The sequence below is a fragment of the Crocodylus porosus genome, unplaced genomic scaffold (assembly GCF_001723895.1).
Source record: "Crocodylus porosus isolate Cpor-Errol unplaced genomic scaffold, CroPor_comp1, whole genome shotgun sequence".
Classification (NCBI taxonomy): Eukaryota; Metazoa; Chordata; order Crocodylia; family Crocodylidae; genus Crocodylus; species Crocodylus porosus.
In genome coordinates, this window is record NW_017728918.1 from 12227944 (window position 1) to 12249155 (window position 21212).

Consider the following 21212-nt stretch of genomic DNA (forward strand, 5'->3'; position numbering starts at 1 on the left):
CTTCCCTCTTCTGGCTCTGGGGTTGCATTCACTGCCTTGGCTGGGCAGTGTGTGCCCCTGCCCCACTCCCTCCCTCACCATGGGGACCTGGATCTGCCCTCCATGCCTCTTCCCTCCCCCATGCGCCCCCCCCCACACTTACTTACCAACTGGATGCTGCTTTCCAAGCTGCCCAGCTGTTCTGCTGTAAATCAGCTATTGGATTGGCATCAGCCGATATGGCTGGCTAATAATTAGCTATTGCTATTGGCCAAGAAAATCTTTATCGGTGCACCCCTATTTATAACCAGAGTTTGTAAACTGAGAATGGTGCTAGGATCCATCCCTATGTACTGTTAATCACATAGCAGCAGTTGCCAAGTTGGTTTTGTCTAGGTATGGGATTACAATTTTATTTCTTTTGAATCCAGACTCTGGTACTGTTGTCCATGCATGTTTTACATCAGAATTAACTACTGCACTGCACTGTGCATAAGGATACACCTAAAAGTGGTTGAAGTTGTTTTGGAAAAATGCAGTGTCTCATTTAAGAGAAGTTTCAAGCCACGACTACGTGACACCACTGATATGACCTTCCTCTTGGTTTTGATGTGGAGTTTAAGGTGGCATTTCTGACCTATAAAGTCCTTTGCGAAACGCATCTTGCTTATTTGAAAGATCATTGCTTTTTCTGCAACATACTCCCTGGATGAGATTAACTGAGGAGTTTGAGCTAGAGTCCTTTTGATTAGAAAAATAAATAAGTTAATAGCAGAGTGGACTCCGTAAGGACTTGCTTCCTTTTCATTTTTCCACTTAATCTGCAGTAATCCAAACTTGCTGATGTTTTAGGGCATGCTTTAAGGCTTTAATTCAGACTTTTGAAAGGATAGGGTCACATAAAATGATTGTGAGGAATAAAGGTATAATTTTGGGCTTTGCTTTATCTGCTTTTTCTGCAGGTGACATATGTCTAATTTTTCACAGGGGCAATGAGACCCGAGTGCTTTTTTAAATAGATTTTTCATAAATGAAAAATAAATGAACTTAGGTTATTTTTTTAAAAATCAGATACCATAAGAGGAGTAATAAACCTGTTATGTTTCTTTTTAAGTGCCAGCTCATCAAAAAAAGAGGGAAAATACGCTGTTTGATATCCATAGATCTCCTGCAAGAAGAAGCCATATCAGGTGAATATTACAATTTTTTTTTATAGGCAGAAGACATTTTATCCTGCATCACATTTATATTGTGAAATAAAAATAAAACCATTCTTGAACATATGTCAGAGTTCTACATGCACATTGGTATCAGGAATGTTTCAGGTATTTTAAAGGAGCAGCATATTTGCGTACTGTGGAAGTCTCTAATCAGTGCTTGTATTCATAGTTTCATAGTTGGTAGGGTTGGAAGGGACCTAAGTAGATCTTCTAGTCCGACCCCTGCCATGGGCAGGAATGGATGCTGGGATGAAATGACCCCAGCTGGGGGCTGTTTAGCCGCCTTTTGAAGACCCCCAGGGTAGGGGAAGCACCGCTTTCCTTGTAAGTTGGTTCCAGATCCTAGCTGCCCTGACTGTGAAGTAGTGCCTCATGATATCAAGTCTGAATCTACTCTGTCAACTTTTGGCCGTTGTTCCTTGTTACCCCCCCGGTAGTGCTTGGGGGAACAGGGACTTTCCCATTGCCTGCTGGTTCCCCTTGGCAAGTTTATTGGTGGCCACCAGATCCCCCCTCAGCCTTATTTTGTGGAGGCTGGACAGGTTCACGTCCCGCAGCTTCTCGTAGAGCCTGCCCTGCTGCCCCCTAATCATGCGAGTGGCCCTCCTCTGGACCCTCTCGAGGCTGTCCACATCCCTCCTGAAGTGCGGCGCCCAGAACTGGATGCAGTACTCCAACCACGGCCTGACCAATGTCACACAGAGAAGGAGGATCACCTCCTTGGACCTGTTCGTGATACATCTATGGATGCATGACAGAGTGCGGTTAGCCTTCCTGACCGCGCCCCCACATTGGCGGCCCATGTTCATCTTGGAATCAGTAGTGATTCCAAGATCCTTCTCTGCCTCTGCACTGACAAGAAGGGAGTTCCCCAGCCTGTAGGGATGCTGCTGGTTTTTTCTCCTCAGGTGCAACACCTTGCACTTGTCTGTGTTGAAACCTATTCTATTCTCATCTGCCCACCTCTGTAACCTGTCGAGATCTAGTTGTAGCCTGCCCCTCTCTTCTAGCGTGCTCACTTCTCCCCACATCTTAGTGTCATCTGCGAACTTGAACAAGGTGCTTTTCACCCCCTCGTCCAAATCACCGATGATGATATTGAACAGTGTGGGCCTGAGGTTATTAATCTTTTACTTTCTGCGTGAAATCAGAACCAAAAGTTAGGTTTTGGAAAAATGAGGTTTAAAACTTGCAACCAGTAATATGGATTTTTAATATATTATTTTCTAAACAGAATGCCACCCAGCAGTGTTTACAGACTGCATAGAACAGCATGATCCCATTATACCAGTAGTGTCCAAGCTGTCAGCCCTGTGGGCTGGATGAATGGTATGGACTTGGTCTGTGACCCAATCTGATCTGGGGACTCAGCCATGTGTCTGGTTTGACTCAGTGTAGAGGACCATGTCATTTTGCCTGTGGGGCTTGGAAATTTGGTGGTGGGAGAGTGGTGGCAGAGTTAATTGGCAGTGCTTCCCCATTCCCAAATGTCTGGACCTAAGGGGAGCTCAGCAGGCTGGATTTGGGCCATGAGGTTGAGCATTCCTGCTTCATATTGTTGAAGTGAAATTTGTGTAGGAACAAATTGTAAATCAAATTGAAATCTTCTGTTTTATTTTTGTTGCCCAAGCTAATTGGAGAGTAAAGAGTAAAACTGCATGGATATGGAAGAAATAAAATTCTCAGAATTTACAGTTCTAATAATTTATTTTTGTATCAGTTTTCCTAAACTTATTCTAAGAGGTTGTCAGTTAATTTCAGCTAAATTATTATATCTGTATAGATGCTTTCCACTTGTGAGAAACGAGGACAACTTAGTAGCATTGTATGTTTAAGCCAGAGTCCTCTTTAAAATAATTTTGGCTATTCTAGCTGTGACACCACTGACATATGCCTCTTGGTTTTGATATGGAGTTTAAGGTGGTAGTTCTGACTTAAGATCCATGTCCCATTGAACTTTTTATCATCCAGCTGTAAGTTTGGAATCTAAGACACCAGTTGCTCCTTCCCTCCAGCTTTATCTGGCTTAATTTGGTTCGCCATTTTATCCTATTTTCTCAGGATATTCTATCCTCTCTCCACAAAAAAACAAAAACAAACCCTGATATCCCAGTGACATACTTTTATATCTGAATATTTTTGGGTGGTTATGTATTTTGAGCTGGTTGGGTTTCTATCTTTGTCTTGGCAAAAACAGCTGAACAGATGTAGATTACTGCATTTAGAAACACGATAGAATACCATATATCCACTAAAAATCCTTGAGAATTGCATCTCTCTACTGACATGAGCCAGCTCCTGTTCCTACATGGAAATGGAAATGAAACAATTTTTCTTTGTAGCTTAAATTCAAACCGTGTATATCTACATGGGTGCGTGTGGACATAACATGTTGTAGGTTGTTTCTTGATATTTTGAAAAAGATACTCCAGAGTACAGAATACTGTATTTGAACTAAGGTGAGTAATTAAATTGTATGGATTTTGGACAGTAATATTATTTATTTTACTTTAGTTCAGAATTTGTAAGTCTAGTATGAATACTTTGTAAAAATATTTTTACTATTCTCTATCAACTGAGTTTTGAAAAGGAAACTGACTGTAACTTTATAAAAACTCTAGAATTTAAAAGGGAGGGATAAGAAGAGAGGTACCAAATTAGATGAGCTGTTGATGTTTTTGTTCTGTTAAAGCTGTGTGATAGCTTGATGTTATGTCAGATGACAGTTTCACTAAAGAACTCAAGCACTAAGATGTTCACTTTTCCGTTGTGGCGATGTGGAATAAACCATACGTTTCCTAGGGCTCTTCTAACTTAGAAATGTTCAAATTAGAATCAGACATCTCTGGAACAACATAAGGAAACAAAAGTTTCCCTTGCACAATGTTTTGATATGTTAGCTGTCTTCTAGACTTCAGCAGTTTTGTTATGTATGTGCTTCTTTCTTGGTTTTAACATTAGGGAAAAGATCAGAACGTGCTGTTCCACAGTGAAATATGCTACGTTTTATATGTTTGTTTTGCTGTTTAACTAGGAGAAAGAAACATGCCATTCATAGCAGCGATACAACCTCTTCAGATGAAGAACGCTTTGAAAGGAGAAAATCTAAAAGTATGGCCAGAGCAAGAAACAGGTATCAAAAGTTTCTGAGTCTTTGGGAGGGCATGTTTATATTGCCTGGTTAGGAATAATCAGAATTATGGAGTGACTTTCTAGGTAGTGTACTGAATTTTTTTTGACTCTGTTGGAAAAGTTAGCTCTTACCTTTGGGACTCTTGTAAACTTGACTTAGAAAACAGCAGCGCAGAGGGACTTCTTTATATATAAATGTAGTGTATATGTATATAATGAATCAGTCACTAATAGTGTAGATAACATAATTTAAATGAAATACATTATAAAATTGTTTAAACAAAATAAAGGTCTAAGTAACACTTAAAAATATATACCAATTAAAATGGATACTTCAGTTGTATTTTAACACCACATGCAGTGGCAAGACATTGGTAGTGCTTCATTCCTCTGCTTTATCTGTGTTTGGTTAAGGTGTTTTTGACATTTTGGGGCAAAGTTTTGAGAAAAGGTTAGCTCAGGGGTGATCAAGATAGGAATCTAGCTTGGTGGGTCTGGAAATTTGGTGGCGAGGAGCAGTGGCAGTGCTTGTCACTGCTCCTGGATTGTCAGGCTAGGCCTCTCTGGGTCTGCTGTCTGGTATTTGTTGGTCAGCTGTGTTCTTTCTCTTTACTTGGTCACAGCTCCTTAAAATGTCCCCCTATCCCAATCCCAGTTAAAAAAAAAAAAAAAAAAAAAATGTAGTTCTAAGCACTCCCCCCTCCCTATTGCAAGGCATGCTGAGCTGGTTGTTCACTCCCACTCTCAGGTATCAGTGCCATGGCACTTCACAACTGTGACATTTTTTAAATGGTTCACTTGCTCTGTGTGTCCACACCCTGTTACAGAGCTGGTTTCCAAATAATTACTTTAATGTTGTTCTGACAGTTTCAGCAGCCATTAATCGCTGTGTTACTCGCTTGTAATTCTTGTATTGCTGGCTAAATTGATATTATTTGTATGCTTGCTTTCTGTCAAATAGATGTCTTCCTTTGAACTTCAGAGCAGAAGACTTAGCCAGTGGAATCCTACGAGAACGAGTGAAAGTTGGTGCAAGTTTGGCAGATGTAGATCCTATGATTGTTGACAGATCGGTAGGTTCTAGTCAGACTTCTTTGGTAGTCGCACCTTTGAAGTAGAGAATCAGTAAAGTTTTAAGTGAATGCAGAATTATTCTTGATTCACTATCCTTACCTTGTACTTTGTTCAGCACTTTTGAGCTACTTTTCATCTTTTTACATCTAGTTTAATACACCATAAGTGTGGGGAGGGGAAGGGGTGAAAGAACTTCTCAAAGTATAGTTTTCCGTTGCTGGTTAAATCTAAAAATTGCCCTGGTAGAAGTCTGTGAGCTCTTATTTGGATATTTGTGATTTATAGCCTTCTATAATTAAACAGATACGCAATTTTTCAATATTAAAAGTTATATTGTGGAAAGTTGCTGCTTTACGTATTTTGTTTTTTTAGGTACGTTTTGATAGTATAGGTGGATTGAGTCATCATATTCACGCCCTAAAGGAAATGGTAGTGTTTCCTCTTCTCTATCCTGAAATCTTTGAAAAATTCAAAATTCAGCCACCAAGGTAGGTGGTTTTATTATTCTTGATATTTTTAGTTTCATTTTATCCTCAAGAATACTTGAGAAGAAAATGCATAGAAGATCAGTCCTTTCCCTGAAGAGTAAATAAATTGATGGACAAATGAGGGAGGCATAATAAACACTGTTTTAATAGGCAAGTTAAAGACAGGGATTGTAGAATTTAGCCCCTTAACTTGTGGGAGGGAGGTACACCTGTTTGTTGGAGCGATGATTCTATTTTAACTTTGCTATAGAAGTTAGGGTTGGAGCATCACAGATTTTATTTTAGAAGAGTGTTTCAGTCCTAAGGAGGATCATAATGACGTGGAAGAAAGAAGATAAAAGGTTATTGAATGTTTGTCAGCAGGGTTGAGGTGACATTGAAAGAGACTGGCTTAGAGAATTTAAGCTGGCAAGACTGTATATGATACAGGGCCTTGATACAAGGACGGATTTGGTGCCCAGGGGAATAAAAAGTCTGAAATGATTCCTCAGGCATGACAGGGTTGAAGCAATGAGAGAGAAATTAATTTGGCAATAGGATATGGAGGGGGACAAATTTGCTAATTTTGTTTGGGGATTTGGTTAAATCAGCACAGATCTCTTGATATGGAAGGATTCTCTTGAGTGGGGGAAGGAGGGGCAGGGGGGAAAGGAGGAAAATTTCTTAATTTAGGTGCCATCCAAAGAATATCTGACATAGGAAAGACTTTTAGATTAACTGTATTGGTGGAAAAACTGGGTAGGATATACTAGATTGAAATAAACCAAAACACTTAGATAGTGTGACACAGGATTGTGAGCAAGATGGACCTGTGGTCTGACCCAGTAAATGGAAGTTCTTATGTTTTTCTGTAAGGAGAACTTAGTTGACAACATTGTTATTCTTAAAAGATAGGGCAGAATCTACAGCTGTATCCTTCTTCTTATGCTAACAATAGTAAAAGCTTACTTGTAAAGAAAGAAGAGAACACAAACATGAACAAAGGACATGTTTACTTCATAGAAAAGCTACAAAAAATCGGATTCACTTGAAAAGAATGTTAAAGCTCTTTGTTAAACCAGACTTAAAATTTTTCATTCTTTCGTTGTTGTCTTACATTTCGAAGTATTTGAGTTTGACAGCAACCCTAAAGTCAAATTGAATATCATTTTTTTTTTTAATCGAATCAAACTTTTAAGTAACTTTTGCATTTTGTTTTTAATTTTTAATGGATAAGTATTTTTATTGGACCTTTGTAATTTGGGGATTTGAAAGAGTTATTTTATGAAAGCAGCATTTTAAGAACATACTTCTCTTTAAAAAAAACAGACAACCAAAAGATTAACTCAATTCTTTCTAGTGATTCAATATTTGTTGAAGGAATTTACCAAAAGTAAAACCACCCCTAGTATGCTCCTGTCCCTTCCTAAAGCAAAGGTATAGAATTTGAAAGGATGACATAAGCTGGATTTATCCTGTTGTGAAAAGCACATGTGCATGGGTGGATACAAAAATAACACAAATTTGAAGCTAGCACAAAAATTACAACAGTGTGTAAGACTCAGCTGAACAGGATTGTTTCATTTCTTCTTAGTTTAGCTAGATCCTGTAAAATCTTTGAGATCTCTAAATAAAATTTCTTGTGGAGTTTTCCAATATATGTAAAATAAGTTTGACTGTAATATTAATCCATTTATCTTCAGGGGCTGTTTGTTCTATGGTCCTCCTGGAACAGGTAAAACATTGGTAGCTAGAGCTCTAGCTAATGAATGCAGCCAAGGAGACAAAAAGGTGGCTTTCTTTATGAGGAAAGGAGCTGACTGTCTGAGCAAGTGGGTTGGAGAATCTGAACGTCAGCTTCGTCTCCTTTTTGATCAGGTTAGAAGAAAATGTTCACCTACTTCTCGTACATCTTGTTTATAAAATGTTTTTCATTGTAGTGCTATTCCTTGTGCCAGAATTATTTGCAACTAAAAAGAACCTTGCAGAAGTTATGTCGTAGTGGCTGCATGTACACAGGACGCTGATTGTGCAGTCATTTAGTATTTTTTTTTTTTAAACAAGTACTAAATGGCTGCACAGTAACCAGAGTTACTGCACGGTAGTGTCACCAAGTGGCTTTTAGGCAATACTGACTGCTCAGTAGCTTATTACTACTGCACGGTAGCATCACGTCATGCGGTGCTACTGCACAGTCGTAATGAGCTACTGAGTGGCCAGGAGAGGAAATTGCTAGCAGTTTAAAGTTAGAAGAAAAAGTAGAGGAAATACTAGTGAAATTATTTTACATTTTATCTAAGAACAAACAGGTTCTATTTGAAAAACAAATGAGATGAGCATTTGCTAAAGAACTCTTTGAATCATTGAGGTGGTACTTGGCTAATGCATTGAAATACAGCTGTAAAAAGAGAACAATTTAGGATTATATCTTGGTGTGTGTATACCTCATGTATTTTAGTATGATCACTCTTTTACTCATTTGGGTTGGGAGAATGATGGCAATGAGAGATTCAGGTGAATTGTGAAATCCCATCTCTTTGCACTAATGTAGATTTCAGATGCTAAAATTTTCCCTTTAAAACAGAAATCTCATCCAGGGTGATGCAGTCCTTTTAAGGGTGTTACGTAATATTAGCAGCATTACATGTGCAAACACTACCACACGATTCACAAGATAAACTCAAATTTAAAATAGGACTCCGTAGTGTCAAAAATATTCTGATCTGTTGTGTTCTTTCTAAGTTCCTTGCAATAAAACTGCTCCATTTTTCTGTAGTTAAGAAATGTGTGAAAGTTGAGTTGACTCTTCTGAGGGGTGCCTGGGGTCTAATGAGGGCTGCCTTGAGTTTAAAAAGGGTGAGAACCACTGGAAAAAATTAAACAAACATAATAGGAAAGAAGTGATGTTTTCTATAAGAGGACAAAGACTTGTGATTACTTACTGTTTTACAGGAAAGGCTATAAGGTAGGAGAGAGTGTAGTTGGTGATGAAAAAATGCTATTGGAAAATAAGAAAGTACATTTTTATTTAATGGGCTGCAAAACAAAAGAAATGTGTATTTTGCTTCTGTATATAAGCTTAAAGAGCTCTTAACATTCTCTGCTTGTATTTTATATTAGAAATTTCAGATCTCATATTAAAACCTTTTGTGCTTGGTAGATGTGTCAATCTAGAGAGAAATGAGGATCCTGAGATATCATAGCGAGGTGAAAGCTATGGTCTCCCAGGCCCAGATGGTGGAATTAAGTGACCATAGTTCTTATTTTTTATTTCTCTCAGTAGTTAAACTGAGATGCAGAACTCCTAACCCTTCTCTGAAGTGAAGGCATGTTCCTACTCTTCCAAAGTTCACCGTATTTCTCTAGCAAAAGAGAAATCTGGATGTTAAAGATGGGATTTTTGAACATGTTCAACATCGGCACAACTCTGTTTTCATATTTAGGCAAATACTAAGATTTTCTGTTTTTATTTTATGCACGAAATAATTTACAGAGAAACCAAATATTGGAGGCTATCTTTATGAATCCTAAAAGAGCCTTAAATGTAAAAATAATGTTTGTTTTCCCCTTGCTTTGCAGTAGTAAGTAAAGCTGGTATACCTTTTTTGTGAAGGTAGAGCTCTGCTATCACTCAGTCATGTTGTCCATACTTTTTCCCAAATGGAAACTATTATAGAAAGAGGATAATGTTACTTTAGAACAAAATAAACCCAACAGTAAGTCCCCAAATAACAAAAAAGTTTACGCTTATGTAATAATTGAGAAGTAATCTAGCATCAGATGAGTTAATATAGGTAATTCAACTTCAAATACCTGAGATATTGGAAATGAACTCCGAGCATAACGTAAGAAAATGGTTTGTGATATTAATAGAAGTAGCTTTTATGTATGTCTGAGAACTGTATATATTACAGGTTATGAAAGAACAGTGAGTCTGGAGATCATTTTCCCATCTCTTGGAAGTAAATTTTACTTTTCAGTTTCCTGTTTTTATTCATTCCTCTAATATTTTTGCTGTGTTATTTTTCTTTGAGTACTTGAAGTTTTTTGTTTTTTTTTCATGTTCGATTAAAAAAAAAAAAAGAAGAAAAAGTTTTAAAATATGGTTAGTTGGGATTGGTGAAACATTGACATGGGCCTCAAGTTGTATATTAATGCCTTCCTGGCATCACTTGCTCAAATGCCAGAACAACTGAGGCACTGTTTAAGCAGATTTCCTTAAGCAAAGGCAAATGTAGGATGGTTGTCAGATCATTAAAATAACACCTTAGTTTATAGGATCATAGGAAAAAAGGGCTGGAAGGGACCTAATGAGGTCATCTAGTTCAGCCCCTCTGCTCAAGGTGGGATCATTCCTGACTAAACCATCCCAGCCAAGTGTCCATCTAACCTGCTCTTGAAAACTATTAGGGGTGGAGATTCCACAACTTTTCCTGGTAGCTGTTAAACTTTTAGATTTATTCTCAGGACTGGGTTTAACAAAGGCATCCTAGAACAAGCTATTGCGTTCAGAATGTGAAAGGATTCATAGTACACGGAGTAAAAATGCTCTTAGCTATTGCAGAAGAACTATGAATAAACAGCTACTACTTTTTTTTTTCTTCTCCATACTAGGCATACTTGATGAGGCCCTCTATAATATTTTTTGATGAAATAGATGGGTTGGCCCCAGTTCGGTCTAGTAGACAAGACCAGATTCACAGGTAACATTTTAAATGTATTTCAGAGGGGTAAGCTTTTATCTTGGTAAACTTAAAGTAGCACATTAGATGTATTTAAATTAAGATTGGGTGCAAGATCCTCATTTCCTGGTCTGCCTCCCTCCTTTATACCAAAGAGGCCAGAGTCATGTAAAAGGGCCTTAAGTCCTTTTTATGACTAAACAAGGATTCCCCTAGCAGGTAAAATACAGAATGCTGCCTTCTCAAGACCTTGGGAATGTGGGTGCATGTGGCTGCAACAGAGGAAACTCTGAACATTGCTTTGGTCTCTAGGCAGTGGCCCAGGCAGCATGTCCGAACTTAAGCCCCTTTTACATGTAACATTTATGCCACGACATGGGAGTTAATTGCTGGTTTGTATGGAGCCTTAAATTGAATGTGTGGCCTAGTTGACAATCAGCTGGTTGCTTGATCAGGCTGGGGTTTGTATCTGGGGTCTGGAACTTTTCTTGTGTCACTGCAGCTTCTTCCTCCCCTCTCAAGCAAGTATTGCCTTCCCCCAAAAGTGCACAAACAATTTATATAGCGGCGAGTGGAAGAGGCCTGTAGGGATCTTCAGTCAGTAGCTTCCCAAACTCAGTTTCTCCAAAACTGTAAAGATCCTTGAATCTGCCAGTTCTTTTGGGGTCATGCAACTTGCAAGTTTACTGAGATTACATGGGTAAAGGCTCTGAGAATTAAAGATGTCAGTAACAATATGAAGTGTTCATTGTGTAACTTTTAGAGTAACAGTAAGAAAAAAAGAATGGTTTAAAATGTTCTCAATGGATTGTTTGCAAACTTTCTTCTAGTTCAATAGTGTCTACCTTACTTGCCCTCATGGATGGACTGGATAATAGAGGAGAAATAGTTGTAATTGGTGCTACAAACAGACTTGATTCTATAGACCCTGCACTCAGGAGACCTGGTCGCTTTGACAGGGAATTTCTTTTCAACCTGCCTGATCAAAAGGTAAAAATTACAAAGGGTGTATAAGAAAATTTTTAGATCTAAGTAAGTATGCATCTGCAAGCCTCATGTTCAGAAATGGATCTTTTGACAAAATAATATTTGATTTATTTTCATTAAATGTAACAATTTGTATTTATTTAAAATTTGGAAACTGGATTATTTTAGACATCTCTAGGACACTGTCTTTAAAAAAAAAAAAATTAACTATAAAGCCCATTTAAAGGTTAAAAATACTAGGTATTCAAATAAAAAAGATCACTTAGTGGCTTTCTGAAAGACATGTGCATTTCATTATCTACTGATACAACACAGGTAACTAATATTACTGAAACTTCTCCAAAACAATTTACCAGCAACAAATCACTAGAATCTTCAGTCCTGTTACCTCAGGTTTGCAAAAGACTGTGTCTAAGCGAGCTGTAGGAAAAAAGTGTGTGTTTGAGTTCAGTTGAGACTGCCTGTAAGAAAATTCATCAGAGAACAAAACATTTAGCTTAAGAAGTATTGATGTTGTACAGTATATAGGACATTCTTTCTTTAAAATCCTTTGCTATTTGTAGTGGTTATTTCTGGAGGTGCACCAGTGCATTAGTCCATATTGTATCAACACTGATAAAAGGAAAATTGACATTATTGGCAATTGGCTTTTTTGGCTGATATGGCTGATTTTTAATGTCGCCAATAAATGCCATGTTTGAGTGGGCAGTGGCAGGCCACCAACAGCCTGGGCACAGATGCGGGGGAAGCTGACCCCCTCCTCTCTGTGCTCCCTGGACCAGCCACTTGTGGCTCCTTCCCATGTCCTGCCCCCACTCTGGCTGGGTAATGGCAGCCCCAGCCCCGCTCCTCCCTCACCATAACAGCCTTGATCTGCGTCTCCGCATGTCTTCAATCCCCCTGCCTTTTGCTCCCCAGTAGACTTGCCAGCTGGAAGCTGCTCTGCAGGTTGCTGGGCTGTGTGTTGACAATTGGATAGGTATCAGCTGATGTGGCTTGTTAATAATCAGCCATTGCTATCAGCTCAAAAAATCATTATCGGTGTACCCCTAGTTATGTCACTCATTTTAACAGAAATATGAAGCTTAAAACAAAAGTCAGAATGGTTGGGGGCAAATGATTTTTCTGGAGTTTGCTAATCTGTATTAGAAAGGAATTTTTAAAATTGTCTTTAACCGCTGTTTAATTTTTCACTAAGCACATCTAAGAGTGCTTCAAAGTAGCATTAATAATTAAATGATCACTGAGTAGATAGTTTTCAAAAACTGCTAGTCCCCTTCTCCCCCCCTTTTTTTTGTTTTCTTTTAGGTCTGTAGAAGTTTTGGGTTGGTAGCACCTACTCTGTTACAGTGTCCCAGCATGCTCCAGGTTATAACATCATTTCACAATAGTCACATTGGAGAGTGGAACTGGCCCAGGAAAAGATTCAGTTGAGGCCTCCATTTCTCACTTTTACAAAACCATCCAGTATACTTTCATCCAGTATACTTTTAGAAGCTGTAAAATGGGGGCTGTCCTGATCTTTCTATGGACTGGATATATTCTTCACTGAAGCCAAATGAGAATTCTGCTCTGAGTGGGGGGTGTCAAAAGGTAGCTGGAGCTAGTGACTCGAGACTTCTGAACTAAGTACAGACATTCTAAAAGCCCGAGCCTGAAGTGATTCGATCTTTGCAGGCTAGTTTAACCTGTGTATATTGAACCGATTTGCAAGTAAATAGACAGTCAGTTGTGATTCTGGAAATGAAGCCATATGCCTATGGTGGCTCAGGCTAGAAGCTGGAGGGCGCTAGAGTGAGTCCTCCTTTCTGTTTGGCAACAGCTGCAATGGCTGGAGGGAAGCTGACCTGGGGGGCGGTGGGGGACATGGTCAGGCCCTGGCACTCTGCTGAGTATGATTAGGGAGGGATTGAAACCCCCACCCTGGCCTGCAGGGGCCCTAGCCAGGGTGTGCCTAGAAGCGGAAGTGGGAAGCAACCCTTGGCAGGTTTGTCCCCAAGTGGGGGGGCATGGCCAGATACCAGCCCAGGGCAGTGCCTCGGGCAAAGTGGGGACAGGGAGGGGGATTAAATTCCCCTGTCTTCCCTCTTGGGCACAGGCATGGGGATCTCAGCCAGGGTCTGCCCAGCTTTCTGCCCTGCTGGCCACTCGCACAACGGGGGGCATGGCCAGAGCCAGCTGTCATGGCCCAACCATCTGCCCTCCTTGTCCAGGGCTGGGACTGGAGCTGTGGGGCTGAGCTTGGCCAGCCCCACAGCTGCTGAGGTGCTGCTGAGGGAAGGCATGGAGGGGTCAGCCCAGGTTGGGCCATGGGGACAGGGCCCTTCCTAGCTCGTGGTGGGTCCATAACAGTCCAGCCTGGTGTGCATGGGTGGTGGCTGGCCAGGCAGCGGTGTGGAGATGATGCAGCTGTGGGCGGGTGCCTTGGCAGCCGGACTGGCCACGTGGGATGATGAGTCCTTTGTGCATGTGGCTGCCCAGGTCGGCTTGAAGGTGCTGGTGGGCCTAGAGCCTGGCAGCTACCTGAGGTGAGGTAGGGGCTTATGTGGCAGCTACAGACAGACAAGCAGGCACTGTGCAGGGTGTGCGGCGGTGGCTGTCGGCATATAAACCCTTGCGGTAGGCAGTTTCTGGGCCTGCCGGTGCCTCTGAGCGGGCCCTGGCAGCTGCAGGCACAAAAGACTTGTCCTGTGCAGCCAGTCATGCTGCCAAGGCATCCGCCTGCAGCTCCAGTGGCATCACCTCTGCGCCACTGCCTGGCCAGCCACTGCCCATGTGCACCATGCCAGGCTGCCATGGAGCTGCAGCCACCTGGTAAGGGCTGTGACCTGGCCCAAGCCAACCCTGCTATCCTCCTGCCTTGTCCAGGGGTGGTTACAGGTGCTGCTGAGGATGGGCATGGAGGGGCTGGCCGGGGCTGGGTCTGGCCATTGAGGGTAAGGCTTTCCCAGTTAGCTGTGGCTCCATGACAACTCAGCCTGGCCTGGGCACAGAGAGCCAGGAACAAAGCCACAGCCCAAGCTGCAGGCAGGTGGGAAGGGCCCTGCCACTGTAACCTGGCCCAGCCCAGCCCAGCCCAGGCTGGACCCTTTGCTCCTGCCCTCAGCAGTGCCCACGGGCCAGCCTAGCTCAGCTCCAGCCCTGGGCAAGGCAGGCACGTGGCAGTACCATGATGGCTGGTGTCTGGCCACACCCCTGCCCCTGTTGTTGGAGTGGTAAGTGGGGCTTGGACCCTGACGGGGGCTGCTGTGCCCCAGCCAGGCAGACTCCAGCTGTGGTCCCCTAGGGAGAGAAGGGAGGAAGGGGGAATAAACCCCCTACAAGTAGATGGCACAGCTCAGCACAGGGCTGCAAAGCATACTGGGATGCTGGGGAACTCTGATTTAGCTTAAACCAGGAGGGGGTCTGGGACAGAAGTTCCATAAACTGGTTTGACCTAAATCAATTAAGTCTGATACTATGTTCAAACAGGTTTATCTTAAACCAGTTTGGGCCATTTTGAAACTGGTTTTTATTCACTGAATTTCTGTTCTGTTACAGCTTTAAACCAGTTTCTGATCACTTAAAGTGATTTATGTGTAACTTCTGTCCTTAGGACTGGAGAATAATGAAGAAGTAAGCACTGGTGATTTAAGTGAGCAATTCAGCACCTGTTGCTGAAAGACAAAGAATATTATTTCAGTAATGCTGTCTGTAGGGTCTAGGTTTTGCAGACACATTTTACCTTTTGTGTTATTTTGAACGTTACTGTGGCAGAGCATAAGTTGTGCCTGCCACGTTAAGAGGTTTCAGCAGGCTGGAGAGCAGCTGGCAGGTGTGATCAGGCCCAATTAGACTGTCACATGACCATGGGGGGAGGCACCTGATTGGATGAGGGCTGGGCAGCCAGGGTATAAGCCTAGACCCTATGAGCTGAGCCAGCAACATGGTTCAGCCTGAGGAGAGCAGCTCCCAGAACACCTGGAGATTGGGGTAGGAACTATGGGGATGGAGGAGGTTCCTCCTGGTCCTGGGTAAGATCTGGAACTGCACCCTGCTGGGGGTAGATGGTGTGGTGGGGCTGCCTGTGGCTGGGCACTTCCCAGGAAATACGACACCTGAGCCTCCAGAGAAGGCAAGGATGGGGTGCCAGACAGCCTCAGCCTTCACTGGAGGGGAAAGGCTAGGGGTGTGCACCCTGACAGAAAAGCACAGGGCCCAGGTCCACTGGGTGGGGCTTGAGACAGTGGCCAAGGCTCACTGAGTGGGACCTTAGGCCCAAGGGGTATAAAGCCCAGGAGCTCAGTGAGGGGTGGAGTAGTGCAAGGCACCTGAGACCAAAGTGGCCTGGGTCCAAGCTCAGCCCTGTGCAGGGCAGTAAGCCTGATAACTAGGGTAGAGTAGGGCCAGAGGTGCCTGAAGGTCTGCCTGGGCTCAGCAGGGCATAAGAATAGCCTGAAGGACTTCATGGAATAAGGCGGTATGAGTGCGGCCCAGAGCAGGGGCAGAATGAATGAAGCCCAGTACAGAGAGCAGAGTGAGGCCCCATATGAGGAATGTGTGAAAGAGTCAGAGACCAGCCCAGAAAGGGGTCCAGGAGAATGGTCAGCTGTATTAGAAGCCATCTGCGAGGCATGGGACACAGTATAGGGATGGTTTGGAGCCGTGTATTTGGCCCACTACACTAGGGCCACAGTTAGGGCAGCCTTCTGTATTGAACAATCTTTATGGCAACATCAAAGGTGGGCAGGGGGCAGGTCAATGATGTGAGCAGCCCGAGGGCAGAGCTTGTAGTGTCCCCCTTGTCACAATTACATTGCACAGTGAGATATACACTGTATTTGTCTTATTTAACTTTAGCACAAAATACTTCCTTTGTTTTAATAAAAAATTGACAGTGTCGCAACATTCTGGTCGAGAGTTTATGCACACAAATGAGAAACTCAGGCATGTGGTTCCCACTGCGGTTGTAACCTAGCCACAGTTGAATAATAAACTGCATTTTTTGTATAGGTTTATACAGAGTGGCCTCAGCTTCACTTAAGGCTTTTGGGGGTAAAGTGATGCAAACAAACAGCTATACATTTTTGAAATCTGCCCAGTAATAAAAAGTACATGTACAACAGGAATTGTTTTACTATATTTCCTTGCATGCAACACACTCCCAAATAATACATGCCTTGTTTTGGGATGATTGAATGAAGAAGAAATTTTTTTTTCCCTTGAAAATATCAAATAATTGAATATAACAAATCATAGAAAACATAAAACCTTACAACAAATACTATAAAATACAGACAAAAACAAATGTTGGCTTTGCATGGACGTCAGGTGAGCTAGGTAGATGATTTTTACTGTATTTTATAGGTTGGAGGTTGAGATGCAGGGAGATTAAAGGGCTTGAGCTTTCTCCTAACACCAAATATGTGAAAGTTTTGAAAAAGCTGAATTAAAACAAGTATAGAATTGGTATTCCTAGTTCTTACTTCTGTTCTAGGAGCTTTAAAAAATGACCAATCCCCACTCCCCCTGTTTAAAAATTTAAAAGTTTTGGGGAGAAGGGAATATATTATGTGACTACTGGAGGGGGTAGGGACACATAGTGTTTTCCGCTTTAACCAGAGTTCCCTGCTCTTGGACACAGGCTGCTGTGAATGAGCAGCAGCCAGGCCAGGGACAGACTGTCTGCTTTCTGATGTTGGCCATTGCAGCCAAATTGGGGTCAGGCCGCCTGCTCTTTGACATGGGCTGCTGTGAGTGAGCAAAAGCCTGGCTAGGGACAGGCTGTCTGCTTTTGGCATAGGCTAATATGAGCTAGCTACAGCTCCTTCTGGGGACAGACTCCCTGTAGCAGCCCTGCAGCATGGGTTTCCCAGGGGGGTACCCAGGGCTAATGCCTACTCACCACCACCCCATGCCTTGGTTAGCAGGTAAATCATTGCTGTATTCTCTCATATTATGCGCACACCAATTTCCAGCAGCTTAGTTTTGGAAAAAAAGGTGTGTGTTGTATGTGAGAATACAGTATTTGTCCTGTGACTCCTTTCTTTGTTTTGAGTTTTTATATTCCCAGCTTTCCTGTTGGATTAATTTTATATTTAAGATTGAATTTAATATGTAGACTGGTAAAGTTTGATTCTGTTAGAAAGATTCAATTTGCATTGTAGTAAACCAATCTGCAAATAATAAATAACTTAGTAATGTCTTAAATACCAAGCCATTTGATAATGGGAGCTGTTACTCATAATTGTAAGTGTTTCCATTAAAAATTTAGGATACATCAACTGGTGATGTTTCCTCTTAGAACAAGAAATATAGTGATAAATTTATATATACTAGTGTAGTAGAATTGATTTTTGTTTTTTTAATTTGTCTTCTCTATTATACTATAAAACTGTGACACATATGATGCATTTTATAAACTTAAAGCAACATTCTTCTTTTCCTTATGAGCATTTGATTTTTGAACTCTTGTAGCTATTCTAATGGCAGCTAATTTTGAAAATATAATTAGATGTTCATCTAAATAAGTAATGATTTAAAATAGTTTGTCTTTGGGTTCTGTTACTAATTCTGAATTGTGTATTTCTTTATCAGGCAAGAAAGCACATTTTACAAATTCATACCAGGGACTGGAACCCTAAATTGTCAGATCCTTTTTTAGGAGAACTAGCTGAAAAATGTGTTGGTAAGTGATACAAAATTAATTATTTCACTTTGTGCCTTTTCTTCCTATAAAACCATTTTTCCTTAGCTTTGGAAGTATGTTGAACACTTACTTCTGGATTTTTGAATATGCATTGGATTGGTTAATTTTTAAATTTGAATGAACTATTTCCTATTTCTAATGAGAAAAAAAAAAGGCTAACTTGTATCAGAGAAGTAATACAAAACCTGTAATAGTATAGTTTGAAGAAAGTAGTTTGATACATGTTTCCCTTCTGTACTCTCCAATGTCCTTTTGTAGGATATATACCAAAAAATATATGCAAAGCTATATAGAAACAGGATTTATAGGTAAATGTTCCAGTCAAATTATTGCACTGGAGATGAAATTGGGGATACTGTTTTCCTGTCTACCCAAGGACAAAAACAAAAATTCTGAATTTTTTTTTTTTATTTTTCTTTTACTGAAACTGGCATGCTCTCCTCAGACTGAAGATTCATGAACTTACTAACTACCCTAGAGCTAAGATATCCCCCGGTTTTGCTAGTGCCTAACAAACCCAGATGGCAGGCAGAGGGCAAAAAACTTCCTCCCTCCAGACTTGGCCACCATGAATATCCTAAATATATCCTTGGAGCACTCAGAGACCTGCTGTACTGAATGGAGGATGGTTGTTCAAGATAAAACTTGTTGCTTTAAAGCATATCAGAAATAAAAACGAACATTTTATTTAGTGAATTTAACAGAGGAAAAAAACCCTAAAACACTCGCCATAACCTCTACACAACAATTTGTCATACAAAGATACATCCTCTGTCAACCATCTTCTTGGGCAAGCATTGAAGTTCTCAGAAAAAGGATAATCTCGCATAACTGTTCATTGGAATTCTTCATCAAAGAAATAAGAACTTTAAATTGAACATCAGTCCATTCAGTCAGCTACTGTACATCCGAATTATCCTCTTCATCCACAGGAACATCCATCTTCGAAGCAGCATCTCTCCGCTTTTGATCCACAAAGACCTCAACATCTTCTGGTGAGGAGAAAGTATAACTATCCAGCAAACTCCAATTTAAGCTTTGCCGGGTATAAGAAAGCATGTGCCAAATCCATTTCACGTAAATTCTGCTTGACTTCTGACAAGGACTTGTACCACTTACTGGGAAAGGGGGATAGTTGGGATGGAACCCAGTTTCAGGCATTTGAAATGTCACATGATTTCTCTCCAACTTGACAATACATTTATATATTTTTAAGATGTTCAGGTCACAAGGGCAGCCTCTGGTAGGTCTTATTAGAAGGCATTTCTTGTGCTGAAGTAAAACCAGATGGTTTTGGGGAAAATCTGTTAACAATTTTTTTTGGATTGAGAAATATCTCCACTGGCTCAAACACCATCCAGTTATTGTGTACTTGAAATTATCTCTATTCTGTATCTTGGAGTCTTAATGTATTTCAGCATTTCCAAAATCAGAACCTTTTGATTACTGTAAGAAGTCTCTACTCAGTTATAGTATGGCTTGCTAGCCTCATTTGCCTTAAGATGACTTCATCATTTTTGTTCGTGATGTTTAGAACATCTAGCATTTTGTTCAAACTTTCCAGGTTCTTTGGGGTCATGCTATCCTGTTTCCTGGCCTCTTATCCCATTGATTTAGCTTATTTTGCCCTCTGGCATGGACACGTTTTAAAAAAACCCCCAAACACCGTTGGTTCAGCAGGCTTTTGATACAGCCTGATTTTATATCTCTCTGGTTTCATGAACTTGGCAGCACGTACACATGTATGGATGCTAATGAAGAAAACTACTGACATGCTACAAAAGTAACTGACTTCTATGGAGAATCAGTAATGAGTGGATAGCTTGTTCATGTGTGCCATCCACACCTTTTTAAAAAGGAATTTGTCAAATTATTTAAAAAAAATGTAAATAAAATCAGGACTTATAGGGCAATAGTTAGTGTGACAAGAGTCAATCCTTAAGAAACAGTTTAGGATTTTATGCCTTTTGGAACTTGCACGTGTGGATATTTATGGTGGTGATAATCTTGAAATGCACTGAGCACCTTGAGAACTGCAGTATTTAACAGTGGGTGCATGCAAGATTATTAGAGTGAAGCAGCTGAGAGAGAACACAGAAATGGTACAAAGGACCAGATAATTGGCGACTTGGGGGGGATTTTAGAATTCCACTAATCCATGTGGTGGGACATTGGAAAACCTGAGCACAACAACATTTTTTATGGTTTTCCTGCAAGTAAGTGTCTTAAAGAGAGGCCTCCAACCATCCTGAACTTTGCAACCTGTGCCAGTCTCTTGTGTGTACTTTTTTGCTGTGAATGTAGTCTGTCTAGACCAACTTAATATCCATTGTCTTGTTAACTCTGGACTTAAACCTCCCCCCAAATCACAGCAACAGAAAAGTTTTGAACTCCTTTATTCACCATCTTTCAGGTAAATTGCTTCACAGTTTAGTTCGAAGTGTTTAAGTACTGGTGCAGTAATTTTTAAAGAAACACAAACATCTCACTGGATTCAAAATACTTAAAAACACTATATTTTATGCTCCCTATCATAGCTGAATACCTTAAAAGGAAAAAGGTTGCCGTATTACAGGTTGGTTTGTTCTCTCTCATCCTAATGTATGACAAAGAGGCATGTTTTAGCATTACTATTCAGGATTTTTCCCACATCTGTGAGAAAAAAACATCCACCCGCAAGCTGATTATATCTTACTGCGGAATATGGTGGTGATCAGATTTAGACCAAATCCTTGATAAGTCTTTTTAATATTTATTTAAAAGTAGTCATGACTGTTTGTTTTTTTTAGGGTGGGCATTGGGAAGAGAACTTGGATGAGAAATAGAAAATGATGACTTGCAGATTTCTGTGAGTCTGGATGTTCTCTAGCCTGGTTGCTGACTGCTTCTTACTGAAAGATTTGGGTTTTTTTAAAGAAACATGTAAACAAACAAAACAACCCCCCCCCCAAAAAAAAAAAAAACACCCCAAAAAATCACCATA

At 40.8% G+C, this 21212-nt stretch overlaps 1 protein-coding gene across 1 annotated transcript in view; it reads left to right on the forward strand.

Moving 5' to 3' along the window:
• Window positions 1-21212, forward strand: part of ATAD2B (ATPase family, AAA domain containing 2B) — a 114818-nt gene that overhangs the window by 22594 nt on the left and 71012 nt on the right. Inside the window, exons 10-17 of the mRNA XM_019538128.1 lie at window positions 1094-1169; window positions 4234-4332; window positions 5293-5404; window positions 5778-5893; window positions 7576-7750; window positions 10487-10575; window positions 11385-11544; window positions 18118-18208. Coding sequence (XP_019393673.1) covers window positions 1094-1169; window positions 4234-4332; window positions 5293-5404; window positions 5778-5893; window positions 7576-7750; window positions 10487-10575; window positions 11385-11544; window positions 18118-18208 — 918 coding nt within the window. The remainder of the gene's footprint in view (window positions 1-1093; window positions 1170-4233; window positions 4333-5292; window positions 5405-5777; window positions 5894-7575; window positions 7751-10486; window positions 10576-11384; window positions 11545-18117; window positions 18209-21212) is intronic.